Raw genomic sequence first — 12,898 nt, 5'->3', positions numbered from 1 at the left:
ACATCATACATCGCAGGGTTGCGGAGCTTGCCGCCCGCTCCCCTGCTTAATAACTTCGGATCGGGTCTCGGAAGTGAGACCCGGAGCGATCAATCCCTCAGCCCCTGTACTACAACCCCCATCATGGAACAGACTCTGTTCCATGATGGGGATAGTAGTACAAACATTAATGTAGCCTCCCCAGCTGTCTGCAGAGTCCCGCAGCCAGGGAATTACTACTTCCATCATGGAAACAAGTCTGTTCCAAGTCTGTTGTAGTCCCTCAGCACTGCTGAGTCTGCTGATGTCACCTCTTCTGAGCATGCTCAGAAGTAATATCGGATATTATAAACCAGATGCAAACGAAGGACTTAAGGCTCATCCGTTTGCCATAGACTTCAATGTTAAAAATAACGGCCGTTAATTTGTTCGTTTCTTGTCACAGAAGAAAAATGAGTGCATGTGCTGTTAATTCTTCCATCACAACTAACGTCCGTTAGTCATGACGGACTATTACGGGTCATAACGGATAATCCAAAAATCCCATAGACTTTAAAGGGATTTTGTAACGGACGCTTAACATCCTTTTTTAAAGCTTTTCTAACGGACGTTTATAACGGATCTTTTAGCGGATACATTTTATAGTGTGAAAGAAGCCTAAAATGTGCCCTAACGGTCTTTTCACATGAACAGTATCCTGCGCAGGATTTGAAGCTGGATATTTTATGGTGCAGAGTCCAATGTAAACTGATCACAGCTTTAAATCTGCAGTTTCAAATCCTGGGCGTCAAATATGCACAGAATACTGTATGTCTGAATACACCCTTACAAAATAAAGCTTTGTCCCTCCTTGTACAAAAATAGCACAGTTCTGAAGAAATAGAGGACTTCTCTTATACAGTATGCTGGACTTTGTTTGAGTATAAGAAAGTTATCTGTTTGCTGTTATATAATATAATCATATGACAGACCGCATAACTGATGCTAAAAACGCTGCTGCCCATCTCAGTTCACCTAAAACAAGCAATATTTTATCAATAGTTTAAATAGAGTTCATGGCCCAAATTCATATCAATGGACTGTACACAGTCATGTCGCTCTTTGTAGCTTGGTAATAGTCAGGTCAGTACATCCATCTGTGGCGGTGAGGCACGAGGTGGGAGCAGACCAGTATATGGAATAAGGAACACAGCACTCACTGGTAATGCTAAATCATGTGGCGTTATTGATCCATGGTAGAAATCGTTACATGAAGGACGCGTTTCGTCATATTGCCTTCCTAAGCTTGCTGCCATAGGCACTCACCGGTAATGCTAAATCATGTGAAGTTATTGATCCATGGTAGAAGTCATTACAGGAAGGACACATTTCGGCATAGTGCCTTCCTCAGCTTGCTGCCATAGGCACTCACCGGTAATGCTAAATCATGTGAAGTTATTGATCCATGGTAGAAGTCATTACAGGAAGGACACATTTCGGCATAGTGCCTTCCTCAGCTTGCTGCCATAGGCACTCACCGGTAATGCTAAATCATGTGGAGTTATTGATCCATGGTAGAATTTATTAAATGAAGGACGCAAATCCCAAGCAAGGTACTCTTATTACCAAGGTATATGGAAGAAGGTTGTGTTTCTATGTTTGGTTAAATGCTGAGGTACAGCCTGCATTGTAGTCCACATTTATCATTTTGGAAGTTAATACAGAAAACAGTCAACAAAAATTGTCCTAAGTTCTCAGTAGTACAGTGCTCTTACATCAGATTACATTACCTTTATAATTTCCTCTATATCTAAGTTTGTGCTCATAGGTGAGTATGTAAGTGCCACAGTCCCAGAAGAATGTAGATGTGGTCTGTAATATGTCATACAGCATTCTGACGTTTCAAAGAGCAGAACATGAATGAAATTGGCCATGTAAATACAGAAATGGATATACGCTATTATGTGGTGGCAGAATGTATTGAATATGACTAGTGACCTGTCCAGATATCAAGGAGGAGTAACGCATATTGTAGCACTGACTGCACATGAAGCCCTTAAAGTGTAGCCGTCAGATCCAACAAAAATGTTTTTTTCTTATATATCACTCAGTACCTAATCCTGACCATGTACATCAAATTTTTATGTTTCTAACACCTTTATTTATTTTTTTATTACACTTTTAATTTAGCTCACTCTCAAAGGGAGGGGGCGTGGCCTCACTGTGCAGGTCTCCGCCCCCTACCTCAGTATGCTGTCTGCTCACATTTCCCCTAGCATTAGCAAAACTACAACTCCCAGCTTGTCCTCACGGGACACAAGCTGACAGTGGAAGGATTTTACCTTCAGCTCACAGCTGTCAATCAAGGAAGTGTGTCCATGACATAGGTGATGACGCATGGACGCAGCAGGACTAGTATGTGTCCAAGCCAGCAGAGGGGGGGGGGGGGCGCAGTTGTTTGACTGGCTTTTTCAGTGTAAAATACTGGAAATGTTCTAATGAAAGCAATTGCAAAACCTATTGGTTTTACATGCTTTACAACATATCAAAAGTTTTTGTATCTGACAGTGCCCATTTAAGGCAGATGTTGCACCCGATGTAACTGATAACAATCAAGTGACAATAGTGCTGTCATCACACTTTTTTGCTCTACAGCTGATCTAAGAGGACATCATTTTTATTCATTTTAACATGTTTATCCATCCCTCACAAAATATATATGATCAATCGTCTGACTACAGGAAAACCGATTAAGTGGTTGCTTGAATTTCTGGGGAGAGCAATGGGCGGTCATATTCATTTGAAAGTATGGCTTTTAATGTCCTCATGAGTGGGGACCATCCCTTTGCAGTGTTTTTTACTCCAATGGAGTAGGGTTTGAAGCAGGGCAACTCAACTCAATTATATTTTAAAAGGACATTTGAAAAGGATCGCCCTAATGGAACCCCCCATATCAACTATAAATATTTGTTGGCTTAAAAAGTGTCAAAAATTCTTTGGGGCATCAGGCACAAAATCTAATGAGTAATGAAGCCCATAACCTAGCCCAGCCCCCAGTACAGGTACATTTGCCAGCCGAGATGTCTCACACCTAGTCTGACAATTGTAAAGTGGGTGATATGAATACCGTGGCCTATATTTATCAGCCTGAAACACTAATTGTCTGTTTTTTTCCCACAGCAACCAATCACAGCTCAACTTTCACTTTACAAAAGCTTAAGATATGAAAGCTGAGCTGTGATTGGTTGCTGTGGGAAAAAATAGACACCTAGGGTTTAAGGCTGATTGATAAATCTCCCCCAGTATTTGCATCATCGCTTAGTACTGTACAGGAGCAGGAAGTCTGGAAATAGACAGAAGTCCTCCTGTATGTACAATACACTCCAAGGCACTATATGTTGATAGTGTGGTGTCCCGGTACAGGACCTGGTCCTGTCCCTGTCTAAAGTCCCCTCAGCCAGAGTCCCTTCATTCCCATAGGGCTCTCCTGCAGGGCTTACCCCTGGTCGCCATATATAAATTGTATAATATTTAATATATAAAGATAATATTAATGTATAGGAAATATATATGTATAGAACCTTTACCGGGTCACGTGATGTACAGTTGTAATGTATACTTGCTTAAGGACCTTCCAGGCTCATGTGATTTACCCAGAGTTCACTGGGTTCAGGACTTACAGGTTTGCTGACCAATGAGCTTAGTCCAGCCCCTTATTATATAAAGGGCTGTAGCCACTAAATTCTCTCTCTTAGGACCTGTACATGGAAGCAAGCACAAACATCTCAGCAGAAATCTCAATTCATCTAGGCCAAATGCTAAGAATCCTGCAGCCACTAAACCGTGAGTTACAAAGCTCAATCTACTAAATCCTGTGTGACTACTACCAGCTAAAATATTATAATTAGTAGCACAGTGGCCTGCATCAAAGCTCATTGCTTCAAAGTCCCAGCAAAACCTGTGAGGAACCTGCATTCCGGTTACCTCTTAAGAGACTGGTATGTATAAAGACTGTTGCATAAAATCTTCAAGTAAAGGTCTTCAGTTTATTCATAAAGTCTGCTGTGGACATTCCGTTATTTTCCCTACCATTTCTGGGACGGTTGACGGTAGGACCATTAACACTAAAGAAACCTCACCCTGGCGTCACGACATCTAAGGGTTAATACCACCAGACCCTGCACTTACATCACCGCAACACCCCAGACCCCACAACTCTCCTGGTTCACCACAATAGTGTAGCAAAGCTTGAAAGCCAGACTCTCTGCATCTGCTCTGTACTGAGCACCAATGCCTATACTGTATGCATCACTGCTTACTTTACATTCTCCTGGTCAGTTTAGGGGGAACAATACTTCTCTTGCTTAGCTGGCAACCCCCGCTAAGCAACTACTTTTACCTTATTCTGTGTAGCCTCTGTGCGCAAAAGTTAAACAATTCTAGGTTAAAATATCTTCATTCATACAAGGCAACATGCCATACAGGGGCAGAACTATAATTCATAGGATCGTATAGAAAAAAGGCAAGTCAGTGGTGAAAACAATGCATAATAACAATGTATTTTTGTTTGTGGCATTTTCTTTGCGTCAATGTTTTTTTTATTTTTTTTCAGCCAAAATAAATCACAGGCTGGATAAGGTATTTCTTTTTGGTCTTTTTCTTATAAGAAGATAACATACATTTTTTTTTTTAAGTTTCAATAAAAAATGCTGTTAGAAAAAAAATTGCATTTATCAAACACCAGAAAAGAACAAGTTCTATTAATAACATATAATAAGAACCTATGCAAACCACAAAAAGGAACAATGAATTTGCACCTGCGCCGACTCCCTCAACCTCTGGGCCCTGTAGCAGCTGTTATGGCTATAGATACACCCAGTTTTCTGCAGTAGGTAGAACGATTGTTTGGGGTCATAGACCATTTTCCTGAATCTATTTTTAGAGCTCTATATGAAATCAGAGGCATATGAAGTTATAGAGGTTGGGCGCCTCTATTGTACGACTAACATGGCTTCGTATGAAACAGCTGTAATACAACCATGATTCCAAACAGGATATCCTAATAGCATGAAGTAAATGTAGGCACCATTTCACAATACTGACAGCAATGTTGCAAATCATTTTATGGTTGCTATTAGATGTTTAATGGGGAACTAAAGGTTACATTGTATCAGTAGAATTTAGGGGGTTAGTTGTCTTCTGCCACATTGTAATTAGTTCTCAATGTATCATAGCTGTAAAACTTAATAAAGAGGGCTCTGAAAAGGTCTCTAAAGACTATAGCCTGAATGTCTAGGGCCCAGTGGCATCGCTAGGGGGGGCAGAGGGGGCTATGGCCCCCCCTAGATCAGACCGTGTCCCCCCTTGTGCCCCCCCAATTTAAAATAAATAGGGATGTCCCGATACTAGTATCGGGGCCAGGGGCGGACTGGCCGGCTGGGTAAAGAGCCCGCTGCTGCTGCTGAGGACATCCCTGCGCTGCTCCTGGTCTGTGTATTATTAGCAGAGCAGGGATGAAGGTACCTGATCATGGCTCCGCCCCCAGCACTGGAGAGGGCGGGGCCGAGAGCTGACAGGCCTCCGGAACACAGAGCAGCTTCATGTGAGGTGAGGGTTGTCCCTTGTCCTCCCTCTCTCCCCCCTGATCAGCAGTATATCCTGGGGCTGGGTCATGTGTATAGTAGCAGTCCAGAGGGGTCACTTTCCCTCCTTCAGTGTCCACAGGTCACACTATCAGAACAATTTTTGGGAAAAATCGCGGCAAAAATTGCGCAGTTTTACCGCAATTTTTCGTAAATTGCGGTATAATCGCGCAATTTTTGCCAGGATTTTTCCATAAATTGTTCTGGTAATGTGACCTGTTGGAGACCTGTGGACACTGGAGGAGGGAAAGTGACCCCTCTGGAAGGACAACATGTGAACTCATTAACCCCTCAAGGATACATTCACATGTACAGGATCTGCTGCATATTTTTGCTGCATATTTTGTGCAGCTGATTTTGCAACCCATTAGCTCAATAGGTAGCAAAATCAGCTGCAGAAAATATACAGCAGATCCTGTACGTGTGAACGTACCCTAAGGGCTCATTCAGGGGTGGATCCACAGTGTATTTTATGCTGCAGATCCCCCGACAATGGACCCTACAGTGCTGCCTCCATCTGTGCCTCCTCATAACGGCAATCCTCCGCTACGAGCAGACACACTTTGATGTGTATACTCGCACACATCATGGACGCTCCTCCTGTTCTCTGAGCTAGGCCAAGAGCAGCCGCGATGTGTGCGAATATACATATCAAAGCGTATCTGCTCGTAGCGGAGGATTGCCGTTATGAGGAGGCACAGATGGAGGCAGCACTGTAGGGTCCATTGTCGGGGGATCCACAGCGTAAAATATGCTGAGGATCCGTCCGTGTAAATGAGACCTAAGGACACAAGGCGTATGTGTACGTCCAGTGCCTGCTCCCACTGTGTTGTATAAATCATTAGCTAGAACCCTCGGCTAATGCCAGACGACACCAATCAGGCTGATGTCTGACATTAACACTTTAGATGCCGCTATCAAAGTTGATGGTAGTGTCCAAAAGTTTTAACACCTTAAGGACTGAGCGTTTTTCCTTTTTTGCACTTTTGTTTTTTCCTTACCTTTTAAAAATCATAACCCTTTCAATTTCGCACCTAAAAATCCATATCATGGCTTATTTTTTGCAACACCAATTCTACTTTGTAGTGACATCAGTCATTTTACCCAAAAATCTACGGCAACAACAGAAAAAAAAAAATCATTGTGCAACAAGAATGTATGAAGATTTTAAATAAAAAATGTTTTAAATTTTTTTTTTTATATTAAACATGTTCTGCACAGTGTGTGTGTATATTTATTTATTTATGATATATATATATATATATATATATATATATACACACACACATACGCACACACACACACACACGTTTTTAAATTGCCCCCCCTCCTCACTTTTGTCACTGGCCCCCCATGTGCCCTCCCTAAATGTGAATGCTGGAGACGCCACTGCTAGGGCCCAATGAAAAACATACACCTGGGTCCTTTACAACACCCAATGAATTCCCATTGCTGCAAAGATTTCGGGAATGGGTTGAAGTTTTTACTTATGCAATCCCTAAATGAACTTTATTGGGGGAGATTTATCAAAAGCTGTGCAGAGGAAAAGTTGGCCAGTTGCCCATAGCAACCAATCAGATTGCTTCTTTAATTTTTCACAGACCTTCCTAAAAATTAAGGAAGCAAGCTGATTTGTTGCTATGGGCAACTGGGCAAGTTTTCCTCTGCACAGGTTTGGATAAATCTCCCCTATTGCGTTCCATACCTAGCAGCTAAGGGTATATTCACATTGCAGAATCTCCTCTCACGGAATTCCGCAAGCAGAGACTCAGTCTGGCAGCTGCCGCCGAAAATACTTTGTCGGTAGGACCTCGCGGCACTGCACTGTCACCATTGACGGCTATGCAGTGCTCGAGGAATTCCGCACAAACATGTTATTTCTTTATGCAGAAGAATTTCAGCAGCGGAATTGTCCACCGCTGAAATTCCTCAGTGTGAACAAGTGTCGTGGAAGACCCATTCACCCTGATGCTAATGTTCACTGCGTGGAATTCCACTAGCAGAATTCTGCAGTGTGAACAAACCCTAAGACACTTTTGCTCATGATCCCCCCCGGAGAATCCTTTCTTAGGCTGGGTTCACATCATGTTTTATGCAATACGGGACCGCATACAGCAGGGGGATACAGCAGGGGGGAGCTAAAACCGAAATACATTACATACGGGACGCATACGGCTAGGATACGGGAGCGCCCGGTTTTAGCTCCCCCCAGCCGAACGCGGTCCCGTATTGCATAAAACATGATGTGAACCCAGCCTTAGCAGTAGTGTGGCTTGTAAGGCCATGTGTGCAAATTTGCCCAAGGAAGGAGTTCCTGTTCCTGCACACTGGATAGTGTGGCAAGTGGGCAACAATGACTGGAGATAAGCGGCATTTCTGTATGCATTGCCTACTATTTACTGCTGTGCCATGTGCAGAATGTTAAAGGGGTACTCCGGCACTAAGACATCTTATCCCCTATCCAAAGGATAGGGGATAAGATGCCTGATCGTGGGGGTCCTGCCGCTGGTCCTGTGCTCTTTCACGCAGCACCCCGTTACCATCAGCACCCGGAGCATGTTCGCTCTGGGTCTGATGACTGCCGATCATGGGGTCGGAGTATTGTGACATCACGGCTCCGCCCACTCAATGCAAGCCTATGGGAGGGGGCGTGACAACTGTCACTGGTACAGTTAACGTGTAAACTATCAATCCCAAATCTGATGAGTGATTCAAGACGAATTTCAGTTGGTTAGCTCACATCTATAAATAATATATAAGAACTATGGGGGAGATTTATTAAAACCTGTCCAGAGGAAAAGTTGCTGAGTTGCCCATAGCAACCAATCAGATCGCTTCTTTCACTTTGCAGAGGCCTTGTTAAAAATGAAAGAAGCGATGTGATTGGTTGCTATGGGCAACTCAGCAACTTTTCCTCTGGGTAGGTGTTGATAAATCTCCTCCTATATGTGGTACGTTAAAAAAAAGTTTTGTATGTATGTGGTGGTGGAGATTTTTTTTCTACTTTTGGGGAGAAAAGTGCTGTGTTTTTAGTTTTTATTTATTCTAAAGAAAAATTTGTGTCACTCCAAAAAGGGCCCAGCAGCTTATGACGAGACACATTCTTAGAGACATTTGTACAAATACATCTTGGGTTACATTACGGCAAATAACCTTTTTATGCTTTCCGATCGATAACCTTTCCCCACTGTTGCCTGCTGCAGCTCCCCTCCCTGAAGAATGTGGTTTGCTCCTCGGCATATCATTATGTGAATATACAAATTGGATCCACGCCCTCGGTCTTATCTGCATACCTAATAACAAGTGGGTTTCCACATACTGCGTTCTCTCCTATACAGCAGTACATTGCATTATAAATGTGGTACACCGATGGCTTTCCCTGTGAACGATCGCATTCAAAAATGAGGAAGCGAAAACACAAACAAAACTGCAGTACACAAAATTCTTAGAAAGGTAACGGACATGCATTTTTCTACATTCCATGACTTAAAGGGGTACTCCGGCCCTGAGACATCTTATCCTTTGGATAGGGGATAAGATGTCTCACCGTGGGGGTCCCGCCACTGGGGAGCCCCGCAATCTTGTATTCGGCACCCACCTGTTTGAGCTGCGGTGCCAGCTCACAAACAGCCGGGTGGCGACCATGGGGCCGGAGTATCGTGATCTCATGACCCCGCCCCCGTGTGACGTCAACCCCCTGCCCCTGCTATGCAAGTCTATGGGAGGGGGCGTGACGGCGGGTCGCCACCTGGCTGTTTGTGAGCTTGCACCGCGGCGTGCAGCTCAAACAGGTGGGTGCCAAATACAAGATTGCGGGGGTCCCCAGCGGCGAGACCCCCGCGGTGAGACATCTTAATCCCCTATTCTTTGGATAGGGGATAAGATGTCTCAGGGCCGAAGTACCCCTTTAAGGGAATTTATTTTTTCTGTTACTTTCACCAAGAAAAGACAACCTGGACCGGTCTGGAGCGCCACGTGCCATCAATCATATGACTTTACTTAATCCATATTCTGTATTTGTATACAATCACCATACATGTTGTCTCACAAAAGTCTTTTGTCTTACGTCTATCACACACAAGACGGCATACCACAGTTATATTCTGGTATACTTTCCACATTTGTGTTTCCGTTACAATGTTTCAGCGTATGCCGCATAATAAGCTTTATCAATAGAAACGAATTGTCTCATGCTGCTTTCGTCTATAAGACGTAGATCAGTGCTACCTAACCAGGGCTCCTCCAGCTGTTGCAAAACTACAACTCCCAGCATGCCCGGACAGCCGTAGGCTGTCCGGGCATGCTGGGAGTTGTAGTTTTGCAACAGCTGGAGGCACCCTGGTTGGGAAGCGCTGACGTAGATGTAGAGAAACAATTTTAAGACTGTTCACACCGCCGATGGTTTGTACACGAGATCCAACAGGTTTCAGATCATCAAAAGTCATTGTGACGTAGAAACTCCTGTGAAACTACAAGTCCCAGCAGTTTCACTTATAAATCATACATTGATGACAAATACGCAGTACTCACCAGTAGCAGGTGGCATTGCCCTAGGGTGATGTAGTGAGTCGCCATTGGGGCATTGAGATTGTTGTTAGGACTAAACACCTGAGCGTCTCAGGTCCCCAGGGAACTCCAGGTACACCTGTTGTGCTAAGATTCCGGATATTACGGTGAACCCCTGCTCCTGTCACTCTCTCATTGTCACTCGGAATGAAGTTGGGACTTGTCAGATCTTTTGTACTTTTAGAGCAACAGGGAAGTGAGACAGTGAAATCATTAATAGCAGCAGCAGCCGTCACACAATTCCCCTCCTCTCTTCAAGGCAGGACTTTAACCTTTTATTCTCGTATTTGAATGGCCACCTCCTTTCACACACACTAGGAAGTTTCATCCTACACGAACATAATCACAGAGATCACATAGCAAACACAGCTCCACTACATCTAGTGTCTGCCCTGAATTCAAATACAAAGTGAGAACCAAAGTGTTAGTTACAGCTAGCACATTCGGCTGCAGGTGTCTCATATTGTTCCTGACACACACACAGCTCCTCTATATCTCAGGCTCTCTCTTCCCTCACACCGTCACGTGACAACCAGCTGGTAATATTAAAGGGTAACTCTCATAAAAATAAATTTTTGGTATTGCACTCCTTATGGTAAATAAAAAATATTTCTAATATACTTTGTTTACAAAAAATGAAGTTTTCTGTTTTATTTGTGCTTAAAAAAGCTCCAGAGTACATTTTCCCCCCATCTTATACACAGACTTAGGTCTAAACAGAGAAAGTGCAGTCTAAAGTGCTGAGGGAGTGTGTCCAGCCTCATCCAATCATATCTCACACTTAACTGCCATATGCTGTTGGTTGGACACACCCTCCTCAGCACTCCAAGCTGCACTTCCGGTGTTTGGGCTTCAGTCCTAAGTCTGTGTATAAGATGGGGGAAAATGTGCTCTTGAGCTTTTTTAAGCACAAATAAAACATAGAAAACTTAGTATACAGTGGTCCCTCAACATACGATGGTAATCCGTTCCAAATGAACCATCGTTTGTTGAAACCATCGGATGTTGAGGGATCCGTGCAATGTAAAGTATAGGAAGTTGTACTCGCCTGTCCCCGCCACTCCGGACCGTCACCGCTGCCCTGGATGTTTCACTCCACCGCTGTCGCCGCGTCCCTGTGATGTCCCCGCCACTCCGGAACCTCTCTGCTGGCCGGGAACTTCGCTCTCACATCGCCATCATTACGTCACTACGCACGCCGCTCCTATTGCATGACGGGACGGCGTGCGTGGCGACGTGATGACGACGATGGAGAGCGCCTGGCGATGGAGGGGATCCCGAAGAGGATGCTCAAGAGCCCCGAGGACAGGTAGGAGACCATCACCGGAGCACACACTGCCGGATAGCTGTTTATGCGATGGCCGCGACATACAAAAGCATCGTATGTTGATGCTGCCTACAACATGCGATGGCCTCCGAGAGGCTATCGCATGTTGAAATTATCGTATGTCGGGGCGTCACTGTATTAGAAATCTTTTTTATTCACCATAAGAAGTGCAATAGCAAAAATTAGTTTTAATGAGAGTGCCCATTTAAGGGTACGTTCCCACCTGGCGTATACGCAGCGTATTTCACGCTGCACAAAATCTGCAGCAGCAGCGGGAAATACGCTGCGTATCCCCCGCTCACCATATACACAAGGCTTTCCGGTGGCAGCCCTATGTGTGTAGTGAGTTTTGGAGGTCGAGCAGCGAATCACAGTCATGCAGGCACATGGCCCCGCCTCCAAAACTCACTGCACATTAGGGCTGCCGCTGGAAAGCCTTGTGTGTATGGTGAGCTAGGGATACGCAGCGTATTTACCGCTGCTGCTGCAGATTTTGCGCAGCATGAAATACGCTACGTATATGCCAGGTGGGAACGTACCCTTAGGGTGTATTCACACGTACAGTATTCTGCGCATATTTGATGCGCAGCATTTGAAGCTGCAGATTTTCTTGCTGCAGATTTCAATGTAAACTAATTGACTGAACACGGCTTCATCTGCAGCTTTAAATCCTGCGCATCAAATATATGCAGGATACTGTACATGTGAATAGACCCTTAAAGGTTTATCCAGCATTAGAAATACAGAGCTGAATTTTTGCAAAAAAAAAAACAGAACCCACATGTCCTCAGGTTGTACAGTGGTCCCTCAACATACGATGGTAATTCGTTCCAAACGAGCCATCGTTTGTCAATCCATCGTATGTTGAGGGATCCGTGCAATGTAAAGTATAGGAAGCTGTACTCACCTGTCCCCGCCGCTTGAGATGGTGTCCCCGCTGCTCCCGATGGTGATCTCGGGCCTCCGTTGGGCTCTCCGCTGTCTTCTCCAGTCCTCTTCTGTCTTCTCCGGTCCTCTTCTGTCTTCTCCGGTCCTCTTCTGTCTTCCGCAAGGCCTTACTGGGCCTGCGTAGCGATGTCATTACGCCGCTGCATACCCCATTCCTATTGGATGGCGTGCGCAGCAGCGTATTGACGTCATCAGGGAGGGCCGAGAAGACGCCGGAAGACCAGCGCTGGACCCGGAGGGCACCCCGGAGCATCGTGGAGGGGTAAGTAATACTTACCGCACCACACAGGGAACATTAAGCTGCTATCCGGCAGCAGCTTAAGCATTTGGCGCTGCCAGATAGCACTTAATGCGATGGCCCGACATAAAAAAAGCATCGTATGTCGATGCTGACATCGACATGCGATGGCCTCTGAGAGGCCATCGTATGTCGATTTCATCATATGTCGGGGCCATC

General features: G+C 44.7%; 1 protein-coding gene across 2 annotated transcripts in view; it reads right to left on the bottom strand.

Annotated features, from left to right (window-relative positions):
• The window catches only part of PTPRH (protein tyrosine phosphatase receptor type H), a 199,314-nt gene extending 188,981 nt beyond the window's left edge, over window positions 1-10,333 (bottom strand). For both annotated transcript variants that reach the window (XM_056543955.1, XM_056543956.1), the window contains exon 1: window positions 10,131-10,333. In XM_056543955.1, coding sequence (XP_056399930.1) covers window positions 10,131-10,175 — 45 coding nt within the window. In that variant the 5' untranslated portion in view covers window positions 10,176-10,333. The remainder of the gene's footprint in view (window positions 1-10,130) is intronic.
• Window positions 10,334-12,898: the final 2,565 nt, after the last annotated feature.

The sequence above is a fragment of the Hyla sarda genome, chromosome 10, assembly GCF_029499605.1.
Source record: "Hyla sarda isolate aHylSar1 chromosome 10, aHylSar1.hap1, whole genome shotgun sequence".
Classification (NCBI taxonomy): domain Eukaryota; kingdom Metazoa; phylum Chordata; class Amphibia; order Anura; family Hylidae; genus Hyla; species Hyla sarda.
The sequence above is the reverse complement of the archived record's forward strand: the minus strand, read 5'-3'. Positions and strand labels throughout refer to the sequence as shown.